A 19,507-nucleotide genomic window follows, 5' to 3' on the forward strand; every position below is an offset into this window, starting at 1 on the left:
GCTTTATCACGCCGCGCGGACTCGGGTGCGGCCGGGTGGGGCAGGAGGCGGGGGTGGCCTCACGCCCTGCAGCCCGCGCGAGGGGCGGCTGCGGCCGCCCGGGACTGGCCGGTTGGTCCCGCTGAGTCAGCGCCACCGCCACCGCCATCTCTGAGTGGCCTTTCTGAGGCCTCGGGCTGCGCAACGCCTCCTTGCTGAGTTTGTCCTGCGGTCAGGCGGGGTGGGCCCTGGCGCGGTCGGTGGCGAGCCTTGCTGCGGCTCTGGTCACCGAGCGCGGTGGCGGGATGGCAGGGCGTATCTCGTTCCGCTGCTGCCGGTGGCTTCGCAGTCGCAGCTAGATCAGCTGTTGAGAGCGGCGGGTCTGCTCCTCTAACTGTCCAGATTGTTAGACGGTGGGCTTCCTTCGTCCTGCCTCACCCAACCCAATGAATGACTAATATTTAGGTCGGTTGGAGACAGAGCTCCCTATGGTGGAGCCTCAATAATCTTAATAGAACTGGAGGGCAAAGGTCTTCTCTAACCCGAGTAACTCCAGCCTCTGGCTTGTGACAAGTACGTTAGTGTTTCGTTAGCAGAGACTTTGGGACCCTGATTTGTACTCAACTCTAAAGCACAAATTCAGAGAGTGGAAGAATACCGAGACCTGGGGTGGGGGGGTGGAGCATGGGGAATCCTTTGCTCCTTCGGACAGCGCACTTGGTTAAAAATACTACAGTATCCTATGGCGAATGTGTTATTCGCCCAACACAAGTGTGCGTTTTCAGCTATTTAAGCCTCACAAATTCCACCGTTAGACTGGACACCAGGTTTGTTGCTATCAGCTGTGCAAGACATTGAGTGAGACGCTGACAAGGAACATTGCCTGTAGCATCCAACTTGCTGACTCCTGGTCAGAACTGAGACTGGAAGAATCCATTCACATTTAGTCCAATAAACTTTTAAGGAAGGAAACAAAGCTACGTCAAGACATCGATGCTACTGCGTCAGCAACAATTTTCATATTCTAACCACACCTTAGCAAATGTGGTATCTAGTCTACTTCCAATCCTAAATATATATTAACTATTTCCCTGTGTTCTGCGATAATAAATGAAACAGTATTCTTTACTTCAATATTGGGAATAAAATTGTCAGTTTGGGACTAATAATTTTCTATTTCATCTCTCTGCAGTTTCCTAATAGTCTTCCAGTTAAAAACAAAACAAAACGACACCAGTCAATTTTCAATTAAGAACCTGATAACTCTCTCTAAAGCTGACCTAGATGGACTGCATTTCCATGAGGTGCTTCCATTAGCTGTGGCTAGGAAGTAGGACTGCCAATATCAGAAACAAAATCATGGCCCCTTTTAAAGAAACAACCAACACAGTTATGAATATAGTATAAAGGAGTGTTTTTTTTAAAAGATGAATAAGTCATACCTCCTGTATGTAATAAGATTTACATTCAAAGTGGGGACATTTGCATCAAAAGAAAATTAGCAACAGGGGGCAAAATATAAGTGCTATTAGTGGTCTAGATATTAAGGGACATGTTTATTTAGATCATCATGGGCTGGAGTAATAGGAAAAGATAGAGGAAAGAACTGGTCCTTGAAGGATGGACAGGATTCTGAGAGACAGGAATTTTTTTAAAAGGGGGGGAGGGTGTATCATAGGTCTAATCAAAAGCACGAAGGAACCTAAGGCTCTGATTCCTGAGCTGTCGACGTTACAATTAAAAATCATTCTTAATTATATACATAAATGAATTGAGGATGGTCACACAGGCCATGGGAGTCCAAATTAGAACTGGGGTCCTCAGAATTGCAACTCCAGTTTCTGACAGTGTGTATTAACAACGTTGAAGAAAAGGATTTGTTTGGGGGACGGGGAGGGAGAGGTTTTGAATAACAAATTGGTACGTTGATGGACGTACTTCCAGGAGAATTTAAGAATTTTGAATATTTTCTATGCGCGGTGAAATGCAAGACAATGCTTAGGTGTGGCTACTAGGTCGTTTCTCTTGCATCGATTTTGTTTTGTTTTTGTTCTTAAATTTGTCTTACATTGCAAAGTTATTGCACAAATGTATTGTCTCGGTGTTTCTATACCGATTTTGCAGATTAGGAGCAGGTCCTACAGCACAAGAACGGGCAACACCCTTGCCTGGGTTCAGAGCCTCCTGGGTGGGGCAGGGCGTCCCAACTTCCTCCCTCTTAAGGGTTGGTGGTTCGTTCCCGCACTGCCGACAGAGGAGAATTGGCTCTCTGCAGCCACCGTCCCTCGTACGGTCTGTTCCAATCAGGGCTCAGCGGGAAGGGGCGGGACTGAGTGGCGCGCGCTTGTGCTTCTTGCTGCCCCTGCTCTGGTTGCTTTCGGCATGGAGGAAATTTATGCTAAGTTTGTGTCACAGAAAATCAGCAAGACCCGCTGGCGACCGGTACCTCCGGGGAGCCTGCAGACCACGGAGACTTTCGCCACGGGCTCTTGGGACAATGAGGTACCCCCGCTCCCGGCCCGGGAAGCCCCTGCCTTCTCCTTCCCTCCTGGAACCGCGCCCCCGGCCGCCGGCGCGCGAACCCTCTTGCATTCTGGCTCCTCTCGCCCTTCTCTGTCCCCCGAATGCACGTCTCAGGCTCGGTTGCCTTGTACCTCAGAGCCATCGATGGCCCCGTATCTCCTGTTTTTTAATGATTATCATTCCATTTGCCTGGGATGCTTTTAAAGCAAGGTTGATTGAAGGCAGTGCAAATTTTAATTTCGGAGAGTTTGACGTATATTTCATCTCAAGATAAAATTTTCTGCTTTACAGGAAAATTATGTTTCACTGTGGTCTATTGGAGATTTTGGGAACTTGGACTCTGATGGAGGATTTGAAGGAGACCATCAGTTATTGTGTGATATCAGACACCATGGTGATGTAATGGATTTACAAGTAAGTCTGTGTAATATCCAAAAACTAACTTTAAAAAAACTGAGAGTGATCTTTACATTTAGAGATGTAAAGGACCTTAAAGTTTGTCTAGTCTCACCCCAGGTTTACAAGAAACTGAGTTCCCTATAGGTTACGATTTGCCAACATCATATAGCTGCTTAATGGCAGAATCAGGACTGGGGAAGGGGATGTGGAATTAATCCTAGCTTGTTTGTTTGCCTAATTGACCATCTACTATGTGCCAAGCACCGTTTACATAAGTTAATTTCATTCTCATCGCATGCTTGTTGAATCAAGTACTGTTATCTCTGTCTTAATGAGAACACTGAGACTAAGATCTTTGGAGCATGTACTATGTGACAAATACTGTGCAAGGCACTTTACGTGTTTTTGCTTTTTGAGTTCTCATAACAGCCTAGCAGGGATTAGTTCTCTGTTTTGCAAGTTTACCAAGCCTTAGAGAACTTAACTTGGCCAGGGTCTCAAAGCTGGTAGTTAAGTGGTGGGAATGGAATTTTGACTCTCACATTTTATTTGCTTAGCATTTATAGGCTCTTTGCATTTTAAAATTGTTATACTACTAATTGAGTCAAACAAATGGCTTCCTCCCTGCTAATATTTATGAATCTATAACAAGCAAGAATCTTCTACTTAGTTTTTTGACCAGGAAAGAATTGTAGCTGCTTCATCAACAGGATGTGTAACAGTTTTCCTTCACCATCCGAATAACCAGGTAAAGAACTTTTGTTTGAAATCTCAATTTGCATTTTAATTGTTTTTAGGAAGGTTTAAAGAAGACTGTACTTAATAATGACACAAATAATAAAGTTTTTATAGTCTTAAAACATGGAGGGGAAAAATCATTGTATTACCCATCTTTTAGTAGATTAATTCTAGAACCATGTTTGTGTGAACCTTCATTCAAATTGGGTATCTCTTATATTCTCTTAGGTTAGATCTAACAATATGGTATTCTGGCAAGTACTTTTCCTGTAATTCTCTTTTAAGATCCTAGGTCTTTTGAAGAAAGAAAGAGCACTTTCTAGCTCAAGCATCATGAGAGAGAACAGGAACAGCTACTTTGCTTTAGATAGAACCTAAGTTTCAATTGAAAGAGAGGATATACTATATGAAGGCTTGACATTTTTTACAACGCCTTTCTTGTGTGTGCCAAAGCCTGACTGCTGATCTTCAGAGCATAGTGGTAAGGGCAGTCCTTTAAAATAGCCCCACTTGAAGTAAAAGTTTTAAGTTGCTAGAAGGGAATGCTTACTTAGATTTGGGGATTAATAAAGGTCATCTTACTAATAGGCACGCCTAGTAAATACAAGAGCCAGATCTAGTTACATATTTTTCTTTTTTTTTACTGTTTATTTTAGCAATGCTTTTATTTTTTATTTATTTCTTTTTTTGGCAGCGTTGGGTCTTTGTTGCTGCATGCGGGCTTTCTCTAGTTGCGGCGAGCGGGGGCTACTCTTTCATTGTGGTGTGCAGGCTTCTCATTGTGGTGGCTTCTCTTGTTGCAGAGCACGGGCTCCAGTAGTTGCAGCACGTGGGTTCAGTAGTTGCTGCTCTCGGACTCTAGAGCGCAGGCTCAGTAGTTGTGGCGCATGGGCTTAGTAGCTCCGCAGCATGTGGGATCTTCCCGGACCAGGGCTCGAACCCGTGTCCTCTGCATTGGCAGGTGGATTCTTAACCACTGTGCCACCAGGGAAGTCCTATTTTTCTTTTTCTTTTTTTATAAATTTATTTATTTATTTATTTTTGGCTGAGTTGGGTCTTCGTTTCTGTGCGAGGGCTTTCTCCAGTTGCGGCAAGTGGGGGCCCCTCTTCATCACAGTGCGCGGGCCTCTCACTATCACGGCCTCTCTTGTTGCGGAGCACAGACTCCAGACGCGCAGGCTCAGTAGTTGTGGCTCACGGGCCCAGTTGCTCCGCGGCATGTGGGATCCTGCCAGACCAGGGCTCGAACCCGTGTCCCCTGCATCGGCAGGCAGACTCTCAACCACTGCGCCACCAGGGAAGCCCCTATTTTTCTTAATGGAGTCATTTGGAAAGCACTACAGAGATTTTCTCTTAAATGTAGGCCAGTTCCCTTAAGAATTTAGAGTTGCCTTTGAACACATAATTACCTGATACCTAAAAACCATTTCTTTAGTTTGAGATAAGTTTGGGATGTTATTAAAAAGCGTTTCTTTTGAATCTAATCCGGTATATACAGAGCTTTAATAGAAGTAGTTTCTAGACCTTAATGCTTGGAAGTACAAAGGGAAAAGAGTTACTATGTTTCTAGAAAGGTGTGAGACACAGTTTTAGTTGGGGAAAGCTCTAGTGGTTTGGAGCTTTGCTTTGATTAATCGTAGCCTCATCTGTGACATGTAGACTCTGTCCGTCAGCCAGCAGTGGACAGCAGCTCATCACCACACGGGTCCGGGCAGTCCTTCCTGCAGCAGTGCGCCATGCACAGGTGTTGTGTGCAGCAACCCAGAAATTGTCACAGTTGGAGAAGATGGTCGAATAAATCTCTTCAGAGCTGATCACAAGGAAGCTATAAGAACTATAGGTAAGAAAAATCCTATTTCTTTGGTCTATTGCATAGTAATTGAGCAGCTACCATGTGCTAAGTAAATGCAATGCTAGATGTTTGAGGGATTTAAAAATATACAAAGCAGGATCCCTTTATCAAGACAGTATGTTGATAAGGCCTGTATGAAGGAGTGACTAGAAGAAAAAGAAATTTGTGGAGAGGAGAGCCAGAGGGGATTATCAGATAAAGAATTGAGGGGCAGGTGGCAATCCATTTAATCTAGGTTCCAAACCATAAATAATACTAAAAGGTGGCACACCAGATAAAGGGAACAGCATGGAGGCAGGGTAAGGCCATTCAGAGAATGACAGAAAGTGTAGTTTGACCTGACTTTAGATATTTGTATAGGAGAAGTAAGAAATGAAACAAGAAAGGTAAATTGTGGTCAGGTTGTGAAGAATCTAATGCACAGCCGTAGAGGTTACGTTTTGTTAGGTGGGCAACTATGGAGCCATTGAAAGTTTTTGAGCAAAGGGGTGATGTACCCCCTGTCATGCTTTAGAAGGATTATTCTAGTGTAGTAGTTCTCAACCATACTTTGCACAGACTTGCCTGAGGAGATTTTTAACAGCCCATCACCGTAGACCTCCTAAATCAGAACGTCTGGATTGAGCCCATGAATCAGTTTTTTGTGTTATGATGTTTAGTTCTGAGGAACACTATTTGTTTAGCTTTTAGGGACCACTGCCTGGTGGCAGTTTGGAGGAGGGTCACAAAACAATTTAAGTGTATAGTAAATTAAGTGGTATAAGTTTAAACACACTATGAAAAGGAAAAGGACAGGTAAAGCAACCAGGAAGGACTTCATGGAGGAGGAGAGAGCTGATGAGGATAAAGATGAATAGATTTGAGATAAGTCAGCGGAATAATATAGGTCAGAATGAGCTCTGTAGGAAGCAGTGGTGTTTGGCTCAATAGAATGGAGGTTCTGGGTTAAGCAGTAGAGGGAAATAAAATTGGATATAAAGGAACCTGAACAGCTGTCTCAGAAATGGAGGGTAACAACCTAAAGTGGAAATAGAGAAATAAGTGAAAACTTAGCCCTCTATTTGGAAAACAGTTCAGATGTCCTGTGAGTGATATAATTTTTCTATTAAAGGAGAATCCATTTTAACATGTATATTACTGCATTTTTCCATAGAAATTAAACTGTGACTTATTTAAAATTTCATTTGTAATATTTCAATCAATGGAGGGAATGCAATTTAAAATTTTCATGGAAAAGGGGGACCTGTTAACACACAATGCTGTTTTCTTCATTTGTAGACAATGCAGATAGCAGTACACTCCATGCTGTAACCTTCCTTCGAACTCCTGAGATTCTTACAGTAAATTCAATTGGACAGTTAAAAATATGGGATTTTAGACAACAGGGAAATGAGCCCTCTCAGATATTATCACTGTAAGTTTGATTTGTAATTTCAGTAGTGTGAAGCAAATTTGTTTGACTGTTTATAGCAACTGACTTTAAACCATATTGTATTTTAATTGCATGTTAAGAGAATAATCTCTGACTAAATTTGATAAAGCAAATACAGTTGACCCTTGAACAGTGTAGGGGGTTAGAGTCACTGACCCTCTATACACTTGAAAATCCCTGTATAACTTATAGTCAGCCCTCCATATACATGGAATCCTCTGTATCAGAGGTTCCACATCCCCAGATTCAACCAACCTCAGATCATGTAGCACTGTGTATTTACTATGGAAAAGTATTCATATGTAAGTGGACCCATGTGTTCAAGGGTCAGTTGTATAGTTGGATGGGCTTGATAGTACCATGCTGCGTTTGGTAAATATTTGTTGTATTGACTCAGAAGTTTATATTAATCTCTTTGAGGTTTATGTTATTTAATGGGGAATTTCTTTTTGCTCATCAAATGATTCTATTAATAGTGGGAATATTCTATTAATATATTAATGGAATATTCTGTTCTACTAATTATATACTCTAGATGTGATTGGGAGAAAAATACAATCCAAGATATTTTTTCTGAGCCGAAATCCCCTTTCTATGTATGCAATCTTCTCTTCTCTAATTAGAAAACAGCATGTGTCAAGCTGGAAAAAAAGTTATATAAACTAAGCATTAAATAAGGTAGAGTAGAAGTAAGGAATATGCTGTTTAGTTGATGTATAATGTTTTTAGAAAGCCAAGAAATGGAAATGTTTTGCATATCTTACCATCAAATTATCTTGCTCCTTATGTGTCCAAATTGAAGAGAGAATGAATAACTCTGGCCTTTAATTCCCCCTCAAAATTTTAATATTTAGAGATATATTTAACGTCAGTTTTTTGACATGATTTAAGTTTAGCCAGTAGCTCCAGCCACAAAATTATCGTTTAGTTACTGGAAAGAAACAGGTTTCATAGGTTATTCAAAGATAAATTATACTTTACAACTGTGTGAAGTCATTGTATCTCCCATTAAAGGACTGGTGACCGAGTGCCACTCCACTGTGTTGATAGACATCCCAACCAGCAGCATGTTGTAGCTACCGGTGGTCAGGATGGAATGTTAAGTATTTGGGATGTTAGACAAGGTACAATGCCCGTGTCTCTACTGAAGGCTCATGAAGCTGAAAGTAAGTATTGTGGTGATACATAAGTTTTTGGTGGGTGAGCTATATAATGTATTATAAGCAGCTGTCCATAATGATACCTATGGATCATTCTACAGCAGAGTTTTTGACTGAATTGTATAAATTTATAATAATTAACTAATCCCTTTTTATTTGAAATTTACATTCTTTAACATGTTTGATTATTGTACACAAAACCATCGTGATTATCCTTACATATTCATCTTTATGTGCTTCTTTTCGTAGGATAGTTTTTTAGAAATAGAATTGATGAGTCCAAAAGTTTGCATAATTTTAAAGCTGTGATTCATGTTGTCAAATTGTTCTACGTAAAAATAATACGAGTTTATATTGCCACACACAGTATGTGAGAATGCACTTTTCCCATGCAAATGCAGGCTTTTATTTTTTATATTTGCTAATCTGTGTGTTCTTCAATTTATTATTGTACCTTTTTCTTTTTTTCTTTTAACAAGAACAAAAGATATAGGCTCTTGCCTTGTTTTAATGTTTGTCATTTGATTTTGGTGGAGATTTTTTGGCTGAACAGAAATTTTTCATTTTATCACCACATGTCAGGGTGGATTATAGTTTTAAATTCTGACTTAAGAGAAGTTGGTATTAATGCTTCAATAAAACTATAAAAGAGCAAACATTATACCAGTATTGCAACTTCTAAGTTTGTTTCACATTATTAATACTTTGGAAAGATAAATGATTTTTAAGATTATATTTAAGAAGCAAATAGAAACTTTTTCCCTCTTCCAGGTATGGCTATGTCCAGGAAAAAAGAATAAAAAGGAATAGGTGTGCCCTTAGAGTCTGTTGTTGCTAACCTAGTGGTAGTTAGAATTACAAACTTTCAGATCTCTTCTCACCAGCCCATTTTTAAACGCCAGCCTGTATTGTTCAGCAAAACGCAAAAGTGTAGTGGCTTGTAGTGTATTTTGAATTCATCTTGACTCTTGGCTAGAAATAAGATGTTTTATAGAGGTTTGTTTTCTAATTTGAAAGTATATAAATACATAAGAATCTAGATTTGGGCAGTCTGCTAATGGCTCTATAGGCTGTTTTGTTTTACTTTGTTTTAATGAAACAGTATGAATGTACTTTACACAGGGACTCACCCAGCATACATTCCTTCCGGAGGAAGGTTACCTTTTTGTTTTGCAGCATGTTTAATTGTGGTAACTGTCAGAATGAAAATGCCAGCTTGCAAACATGTGCCTTGCACTTTTTATGCTACACTCTGAGCACTTTCTATGCTGCCTCTCTAAGGTTACCTAACCCAGAATCACGAAACCCTTGTTCACAGACTACTGTTTTACCTTCGTGCTGCAGCTGTCTTCCTAAGGAGTCCTGGGCAGTCCTTGGCTCCCAGATATCTATTGGCACACAAAGTTCCCTTAAAGTTTAGAGCTTGAGGAGTCCCCAGTCCCAAGCTGGCTTCTTAAAAGTCTTTCATCTAAAACCGGATCCAGATTTTTGGAGCAATTCCAGGTTTTGGTTTGCTGGGAGCTAGTTGCTATTTCTGTGATACAGGCCAGAAGTATCCAGAGTCTTGGCATGAGCCAAAATTGGACTATGTCTCTTAGAAATTCATTTGTATTCTACTTTTATGGTCTTCTCTCTCTTTCCAATAATATAACCTTCATGTGTTAATGACACAGGAATTGAAAATAAGAGAACTTAACAATTTTCAAAAAATCTTTTCAGAATTATTCCATTGTCATACTTTTCCATAAAAAAATTGTAATAGGTCAAATGACTAGCATTTATTTTCATTCATTTGCTGGCCCAATACACAAGTAGATTTACTTGACTTCTTTATCTTATCTACATGTTTTAGCCATTTGGAGAGTTATGTCTTTTCTTTGATCCTGAAGCCTTTGATTTTTATCACAGGCTTGGAGTTTGAAAGTGTGTGATGGAGGTTAATGGAAAGTGATGCCTAGAGACAGGGTTTTGATGTTTGTTCAACTAATCTACACAAGAATAAGCTTCTTGGTTCTTATCTTTTAGTGTGGGAAGTTCACTTTCACCCATCCAACCCAGATCATCTATTTACTTGTTCTGAAGATGGATCTCTCTGGCATTGGGATGCCTCCACAGATGTACCTGAGAAATCATCACTCTTTTACCAAGGTAAAAAGTTTTAATGAAGATTCTTGTGTGTAATTTTATTATAGTTTTAAATACCAAATTAGAAATTCTCATATTTTTAACATTAAGGAATGACAAAATGTTTCCATTCTCTGGCCTCAGGGTAAATTCTAGTATCACAGGGCTTGAAATCTGACTGTCAGCTACTGACCACTATACTGCTGATGACTAGAAATGCTGTTAGCTGGCTAACTTCAGACAGCCAGGGGTCTTGTTTGTGAGTACATTGTTGTGGGCCCTCATGCCATAGGATAGGCATTGACAGCTCTCTTATACTACATTGTCAAGGGTGTATGGCAAGACAAAAGTTGATCTTTTATGTATTAAGGTACTGGTTTCTCCTCAGACTAAAAGGCCCTGTCTCCTGATTAAAGACAGAGGTAAGTAAAGGTCAGCCAGAAACTATACACTTAAAATCAAGAGGTATTTTTGTTTCTGTTTTTTGCACTTTCTAAGCTTCTTGTTTTTGAGTTTGTCTGTGGTTCAAAAGTTTATTTGTTCATTCATTCAGCAAATGTTTATCAAGTGCCTACCACGTGCTAGGCACTCTTCTAGGTGTTAGAGCCCATGACAGTGAGCAGAAAAGCCTCGAGGCACATAGAGCAAATATTCCAGTAGACAGTAAGTAAAATAGACAATGTCTCAGTAAAAGTCCAATCAGAAAAACAGAAACTACCCTGGATTTAGAAGGAATCAGTTTCACGTGTGTTAGAAGGGCTAGAAGAACAAAAGGGAATGGGAGGGATGCTAGAAGAGCAAATAGCAAAAAAAGAGGGATGCCCAGAAATCAACAGTTGTTAATACCTCTGCTGTACTGTTGGAAGTGCTGTCCAGGTTGGTCCCGGATAAGCAGAAAAGGTGCCACCTCAGCTGGGGCTGGAATTACTGCCTGTGTTGTCGTTGCCAGGAACCTGGAGCCTTTTCCTTCCCCGACCCCACCCCATCTGCCTTCCAGTCACCCACAGGAGTACCTCCCATGGGCAGGGTCTGCCTGGAAGGCAGATGGCAAGGGAGCCTGGAAAAAGGAGTTTGTCCCTGCAATACATAGTAGAGCACAGCAAAGTAGGAAAGGAGACAGCAAGAAGGAAAAGATCTGGACCAAATACCCTGATGCCTATGAAGAAGAGTGAAGAGAACAGGAGGATGAAGAATTAGTGGAGGAGGGGCCGCTTGGCAGGGAGAACATTTGAGCAGAGACCTGAGGAAGTGGAGGTACGAGTCACAGGAACGCATGCCAGGTAGAGGAAACAGCAAATTCCAAGGGCCTGAGACAGAACAGCAAGGAGGCCAGCGTGGCTGCAATTCAGCAGGCCAGGAGTGCGAGGAGGTAGCAGGAGTTGCGGAGCAGGACTTTGCAGACTGGGATAAGGGCTTCAGGTTCTATTCTGAATGTGACAGAAAGCCACTGGGGAATTTTGAGCAGGGGAGTGGGGTGATCTGTCTTAAGTTTCCAAAGAATCACTTAGGCGACTGTGTAGAAAATAGACTGGGGAGAGGGATGGAAAAAGCAGAAGCAGGGAGACCAGGGAGGAGACTTAGCACAGTGGTTCTAATGTTAATTTTCACAGTATTCAAGAGTAATATAAAATATAGGAGCAGTAAAAGGTAAACAAAAACTAAGAAGGAAAAATCTAAAACGTCTCCAGAAAAATTCTGGAGAAGTATGGCATGTGTAGAGCATGCGGCACGTCTATGCTAATAACTTCATGTATGGAGAAACTAAGAATTTTATTAGTTTCTAATAAATAATAAGGATTAGCTAAGCACTTGGTTTTTTATTTCTTCTTCCCCTACCCCCACTATCTTGCATTTGAGATTTTACTGTTTGAAGAACCTTGGTTAGACTGGAAAGAGCCATTTACTATAGTCTGTGCCTAGTATCGCAAGGAACAATATTAGACACTGTGAAAAGGTAAAATAAATATAATCTATACAACCTGCTCTTAAGAAATACTTAATTTAGTTATAGAGAAGGGGGCATGCAAAGTTAAATCATATAAGAAATGTTACAAGGTAGTATGTTATTAGTGGTGCATATAAGTGCTGAGGGTTCCAGGAATGAAAAGAGAAGCATGAACTAGAGTCATCTTCAAAGGCTTCTTAGAGAAGGAACTTGAGCTGGGCTTTAAGAATCAGCAAGATTTAAACTCACTAATCTTTAAGCTTCAAGATATGAGGGACTTTGCCTTGTATTCCCAGCACTTAGCACACAGCCTGGCATATAGTAGGTACTCAGCCATTTATTGAGTACATGAAATCTGTCTTTATTTGATCTGGCAGAAAGTTGAAAGGAAAGAAAATTTCAAATGAAGGCTAAAACTGAAATATACTGCTTCTGCCCCACTTAATCCTGTATTAAATGCAGAGCACTGTCAGACATAAAAGTTTATAATCTGGTAGTGTTCTTAAATTCTACTTTTAAGAACATTTACCTGAAATAAAGGCGAAGAATAAAAGGAGATCTAAAGCAAGTTGATTATATGTTTAGACATATAGAAATAAATATATTTTTAGAAATATTCATCTAGAAATACATCCAGAAATTTTCATTTTTTGATTACCTAAGAACTTAGATTTCCATATGTTATCTACATTTATTCTACTTGTCTTCTAGGCATTTTGGTACATTTCTGAGACTTTCCATTAAAGAATAAACAGGAAGACAGGGTCAAAATGAATCTTGCGCTTTGCTAAAGATTTCAAGTTTGATAGCCATATTATCCCATGGAAATTTGAGTATTTAATATCACTGACTAAGCCTTTAGTCAAAAATGGTGATGTGTTATAATGGAATTATCAGCCAGTTATTCTTGAGAATTAAAACCAATATATATCATCACCTTCTTTAAGTATTAGAATTTCAGATGTTTACTAGGATAAAATTAGTCTTGAAAGAAGTTTTCACCTTTTCTTTTCTTTTCCCAGGGGGAAGAAATAGTACTTTTTTGTCTCATAGCATTAGTAACCAAGCTAATGTTCATCACGCTCTTATAAGCTCCTGGCTCATCACTGATCCTACCAAAGACCGTATTGAAATCACAAGCTTGCTTCCCAACAGGACTTTGTCTGTGAACAGTTTGGATGTTTTAGGTCCTTGTCTTGTTTGTGGAACCGATGCAGAAGCAATTTATGTTACTAGACAACTTTTCTCATGAAGATACTAAAAGATTTCATGTGAAACATACAGTTATAGCCTTTCAAATTCCAGCTTCTCTATGCAAATTTTTATTATTGGAAAATGTGAAATTTGCAGGGGAAGCATCCATAAATTATTTTTAATTTTGATGCCCAGTTTCAGCTTTTGTTAGTTGAATATTCTTCTAGTAGTTAGTAGCTAGAGTCTGATTAATGACTGATGGCAAAAGAATTGGACCGTGTGGAAGAACATCAGACGGATCCTTGTGCTGATAAATGCACTGCCTTCAGCACAGTTCTGGACAGCTCATGGGACCAACTCTTCATTTTTGATGTTGTAGGGCTCGAAAATGTCAAACCACCAATGGGTTCCTATCCTTTTTATCCACGGTATGCGGGGTATACCCCTCCCTGGTGGCCTTAGCTAGTATTTATTCTTTTTACTACAAGTATTTTCTTCAGTTCTTCCACATTTTATTTCCTTAATAATTTTTGTATACTTTTTTCAGAAAGAATTGAGAACAAAAATGGCAAAATTTTTGTAGTGTTCAAATTTTTTTAAAGGTGAAAATGTTTTGACAGTTTCCTTTATTAGAATGGGTTTGAACAGAACTGTCAACTCCTTAGACCCAACTTTATTCCTCTTGAAAAGAAAAAAGATAAGTACATTTTTCCTAAGGATTTTTGCTTTTATTTAGTTTTACAACGTAGTTGAAAATTGCTGAGTTGGACATTGTGCAATAAAATAGGATTTGACATTGATAATGAGCTGACTTACAAACTAAAATTTGATAGGTAACATGCAGAGACTAGTATGATGATGTGGTAGGAGAACAGAGTTTTGCCATCTTTATTTTTAATGTTAATGATGACCTAACATGCAGTGTTTTAAGACAATTTTATGATATTGTCTTTCTAAAGTTTGTTAAATTAAATGCATTATTGAACTGTTAAGACCTTAATGACAAATCACTCCTATTACACAACTGAAGTATATGTTTATTTACTTTACAATTCCAACAATTACTATGAAGTTTTGTCTTTCCGTCCCAATAAATATTTGCAATTTTTTTATGCCACCTTACCTCAGGGTTTTTTGGATTTTGTTTTTTTGTTAACATTTAAAAATGGAATACATATATGTATCTGCTGTTTTATATATATTTGGCTCAAAAATATTTGACTGAATGGACTTCCCTCGCGGTCCAGTGGTTAATGCAGGGGGCACAGGTTCGATCCCTGGTCGGGGAACTAAGATCCCACATGCTGCACAGCACAGCCTAAAAAAAAAAAAAAAAAAATCGACTGAAGATAATTAGTAACTTTGAATTCCAAAGAATCAGAGAAGGAAAGAAAATGTTGCTGATAGGAATTCTTAATCTGTTTATAGTTTTATTGCTGGGGCTAATTTTTAAAACTTTCTGTTATTACAAAAGTCATTCATTGTAGAAAAGACAGTCAAAAGAAAATTTTAAGTATTTAATCTCAAAGAGAGAATTCTTTTCATACTGTCTTCTACCCATCAATGTATATAGTTTTTCTGTAAAAATGAAGTATACATGTTATATTTGTAGATGCACATTCTCTAGCAGTCAACACATGAATTCAATAATAAAAATATAGCTAAGAATTTTCTTCTGACTTTATATTTCCCTTTGTATGAATGTCTTGCTGCAGCCTAAGCTACAGTGTCCCTCTCTTCACCCAGTACAGGCATCCTCCCATTCTACTCGGCAGGCTAACATCTTTGCTTTGAATGGCCCAGAGTTGATCTCATCCCTGGACGACCCTAGCTCCCAGGTGGCACATTTTCCGTGTACAGTGAATGGCAAACTTGTTGTGCCTCTGCTTCGATCCGTATTATCTGCTGCTGAAAAGTTTGAAGGTTACATGTATGTTGTTAGCACCCTTCTCAGTTTCCAGCAGCAATGTATACAATTTCCCTTGATCATTACAGTAAATAATTGGTAGAGGGAGGGAACCAGACATACAGGCTTAGCATACTAGCTTGGAATGGAAGCAAGTTTGAAGCTTTGATTTGATTTAAGGGTATTTGTAACCATAAGTAGAAGGAAGTACATTTGAATAGTGTTACATTTTCTATCAATTGAAGAGTTCTGCCAGACTTAATAAGAAACATAAGATTTCGGTGGTATAAATAAAACCCTAATTTATGAATTTGTTAATTCTTACTGTTTTATTCATGAAACTATCAAATAGAATTTCTTTTGAGGGCTGTAGGATCTCAGAGGTGAAAGATATCTTGGAGGGCATCTCCAACCTAAATTTAATCAACACTTCCACAGCATTCCCAACAAATTATCATCCAACCTCTACTTGAAAATATACCATGATAAAGTGTCCCGTTTCCCAATGTAGCCTCCTCGTTTGGACGGCTGTAATTGATACTGCATTATGGCAGGGTTTTAGTGTGTGAGTGGGATCCAAAACAATCCTATAAAAAAAGGTAGAATCATATTATTGTGGGTTAATGAAATGATCATGTGAACCTATGAGATGGAACCAAACACCAATCATTTTATCGAATTTGCATTCTGTTGGGGTGCTTTACTATAAGGTTCAACTAAATAAATGAATTTTCACATACTGAACTGAAATTTGCTTCCATTTGTCTTCTTAGGAGCCACAAAAAACAAATTTAATTCTTTTCATCATATATTCAAATATTCAGAACTACGTATTGTAGATTCTTTGGGGTAAACTTTTAAAATCCCTTCAATGGTTTCTTGTGGGCAAGGTTCCCTTCCCCAACTTTCTTGCCCTTCTTGGCTAAATCCTCCGTACCTTTCTGGACTCCTCTTAGGTGTCATTTTCTCAAGAAAGCTCTCCCTGGCCTCTGACAATCTGGGCTAAATTGTACTCTGCATCAAAAGCCCATTGTGCAGAGCTTATATTGTGCTTACAGCCATTTGCTAAGCAGCCTGTCTCCCTCTACTGGACCACAAGTTCAAGAACAAGGCCCATGTCTGAGTGTTGTATTAACAATGTTTAACACAGTATCTGATACATAGTAAGCCCTGAATTAGCCTGAATTGAACTAAACTCACAATTTTGTTTTCCCTTTAAAAAATAAAAAGGCCATCATTAAAGTGTGACTTCCAAAATGAATACTTTTCCAGTGGTGTCTGCCTTGCTGAGAGTATGTCAGAAATCTACCATCCTGGTTCTGGGTACGATATTCCTTTTTAATGCTGTCTCAGCTTATTTTACCTATTCTGATATTTGTTCAATTGACTGCTGACTAGTTTAACTTAAACCCTTAACATTCACACCTGATACTCCCTAAACCATACCTCCCTATTCTTGAGTTAATGCCGATGATTTTGATTCTTACTATAGGTCCATCCTTCCTGTTTAAGAAGACAAATTTTGTTTCACTTTAGGAAAGAGCTAACAATCACCTTTGAATCTTTTCTGCAGAAGCTGATCGTTTTCAGAATTGCCCAGCGTGCTCTCTACACCCTCATCCCATTGGTAAGGAGATAGGTTAAATGGACTTAGGCCCACTTCCCAATTATCAGTGACATACGAATCATTGGTATTTGGCTACAGTTGTTGAAATATTTATACCCCAACCTAACTTATTGACACTCTGCCACATTTATCTTGTTCACAAGGCTATTGTGAGAAAACACCTGTGCTACAGCTATCATCCTATCAAAATTTTGGCATAATTGAAAAATTCCTTGTCCTTTGTGAATAACACTTCTATTTCACAGTATTGTGGAAACATCCTTTTAATAGTCCATTTTAGAATCTTGTCTAAGAAGCATACTAAGTTTATTAGTGTATAGTTTATATCAAGCCTTCATTTAAACGTATGGTATCTATGATATCTAGCTCAGACTAATTAGATGGTCTGAAGCAGGAGCGGTGCCGTGGTTTTACAGATAATGTAACCTGGGGAGAGCCAAACTATGATATGCAACTATATAAACTATTTCATTGGTATCATTCTGAACCACAATTAATGTTAAGTGGCAACACAGAATAATTAAATAACTAACAGCCTAGACTACAGTCATCTTAGCATCAAAACAATTACAACATTTCACTATATTAGTAGAGGGAGAAAACCACAAAGGGGGTGGGGGTGAGAGGGGAGAAGTAGAATGACTAGAATCTAGCTGATCAGGTAATAAACTTTAATTAATTAAAAATAAACTAATGGTCAATTCCAAACTGTCATGACTAACTGGACTTTTGGGGAACAGTAGCTGACAGACCAGCCTAACATAGCCATCAGACATGCATCAACTGTCAAAACAATTTTTGTACAGACCATGGTTATAAGAAGCTAAACTGTAATTAATACTAGACTATAAAATACTAGCTGCAACAAATCAAAACACAGATATTACTCCTGCATAGTATGGAATCAACTTATTAGCCAGAGAGATCCTACAAGCAAGGATTCCCCAGTAGCAATGAGCACACCAAGAACCCAGATTTGGTTTCTAATACCATTCTCCAGTAAAAGGAACCAAGGCTCCTTGGAGGGGCAGGAAATAAACGAGATAGTCTGGAGCATTTTGTAGTCCCAGAAAGGAAGAAAGTTAAAAAAAAAAAAAAAACAATGATGGGAGTATGTTATAGGGACACAGAAGCTAACTGGAAGAGCTCCAATAGCGAAAGCTGGAACAATTTGATCAAAAACAATACCCAAACTATTAAATAAATATCCATGAGTCCACATTGACAAGAATAAATGTTTGAAAAAAATGGATGAGAGACAAATCTGCTCAGAATTCCAAATAATTTATGTAGATTCTCCACTCTCAAGGAGGTGGAACACAATTCACTCCAAAGTGTGGGCTGCTCATAGTTTAGAGCCTTCCCCTAAGATAGTATGAATTCCTGGGAGAGCCTGTGTTCTCAGGACCACAGTGCTCTCCAAACTTTTTCCATGTGTGCTGCCTCTGTTCCTACAGTCATCCAAGCATGAGACTTGCCCCTTACATCTGTTGATAAAAACAAAATGAGACAACCTACTACACATAAAATAGATAAGCAACAAGGATTTGCGGTACAGCACATGGAACTACATTCAATATCTTGTAATAACCTATAATGGAAAATAATATGAAAAATATATATATTTAGAACTGAATCACTTTGCTGTATCCCTGAAGCTAACACAATATTGTAACTCAACTATACTTACAAAACAGAAACCACACAACTACAACAAAATCAAAATACCCCTCTTCCATGAAGCACTGAAGAGCTGAATAGGCTGAAGCTGGACCAACGGTTTTCCATCACAGCAACACAAAGACCTTCAAACACAATGGCAGGTATTGCCATTCTTAGACATCAGCACCCTTAGTAGGCATTTTCCTGGTCTTTCACCTCCACCCACTCCCAGTCTCTGCCACGTTTTATCTTGTTGGTTGGTTCTTCTATCCTGAACATTCCTTCTCTCCTTTCCCTGCTCTTTTCTCCCCCTACTTCACAGGAGTAAACCTCTTAATATATAGCGCAATTCACTGAGGTCCTTGAATTATCTAGGAATTCTCCTAAAGACAGTAGTTTTTGGAGATACCCATCTTTAGGTTTAGAGAGATGAAGAGCTTAAGTAAAGAAGCTCTGAGGGTTGGTGACAGAGGTGACAAGGTTTAGGCGGCAGTCTGCTCTTCCTGATACATAATCCATCTAGAAAGGACAAGCAGGCCTGTGAACACATTAGATTCATATAATGCATATTAATTTTGAGGCTGAAAGATACCCTGCAGGTTACTTAGTTCTCCAGCTGAAGAAAGTTAAGACCTAGAGCTATTAAGTCAGCCACTTTGGGCCATGTCTTCTACAGACTCTGTGATTGTGGAATACAGATTTTCAACCAAGTGGTCGTGGAATGTAATCTTTTAACAGGTTTTCACATTTGAACTTCTGGATACAGTAGCCAGCAACTAATTCAACATCAGAAAAAAAGTCTTAAAAAAAACAGTCTCTAGTAAAAAATGATGAGATATTTGAAAATACTAAGTGTATATATTTTCTAGAGGCAGAATTGGCAAAGGCGCTCTTTACAATGGGTGGGCGGGACCTTTAAACATCATACAACCACTGATCCCGTCCCAAACTTCTAATTCAATCTAA

At 39.0% G+C, this 19,507-nt stretch overlaps 1 protein-coding gene across 1 annotated transcript; it reads left to right on the plus strand.

The window, feature by feature from the left end:
- Positions 1-2,354: 2,354 nt before the first annotated feature.
- NUP43 (nucleoporin 43) lies at positions 2,355-14,415 on the plus strand. Its single transcript, XM_061206913.1, has 8 exons — positions 2,355-2,481; positions 2,794-2,916; positions 3,572-3,649; positions 5,299-5,479; positions 6,770-6,905; positions 7,938-8,089; positions 10,109-10,231; positions 13,175-14,415. Exons 1-8 carry the CDS (start codon positions 2,362-2,364, stop codon positions 13,402-13,404), a joined length of 1,143 nt encoding a protein of 380 aa, XP_061062896.1. The 5' UTR covers positions 2,355-2,361; the 3' UTR covers positions 13,405-14,415.
- Positions 14,416-19,507: the final 5,092 nt, after the last annotated feature.

The sequence above is a fragment of the Eubalaena glacialis genome, chromosome 12 (assembly GCF_028564815.1).
Source record: "Eubalaena glacialis isolate mEubGla1 chromosome 12, mEubGla1.1.hap2.+ XY, whole genome shotgun sequence".
In the NCBI taxonomy this organism is placed as follows: domain Eukaryota; kingdom Metazoa; phylum Chordata; class Mammalia; order Artiodactyla; family Balaenidae; genus Eubalaena; species Eubalaena glacialis.

Excerpts from the sequence above, each read along its gene's own strand:
- NUP43 (XM_061206913.1), top strand. The coding sequence starts at position 2,362 with ATGGAGGAAATTTATGCTAAGTTTGTGTCACAGAAAATCAGCAAGACC. Across the intron at positions 2,482-2,793 it reads CGGGCTCTTGGGACAATGAG|GAAAATTATGTTTCACTGTG; the intron begins GTACCCCCGCTC and ends TCTGCTTTACAG. Across the intron at positions 6,906-7,937 it reads CCCTCTCAGATATTATCACT|GACTGGTGACCGAGTGCCAC; the intron begins GTAAGTTTGATT and ends CTCCCATTAAAG.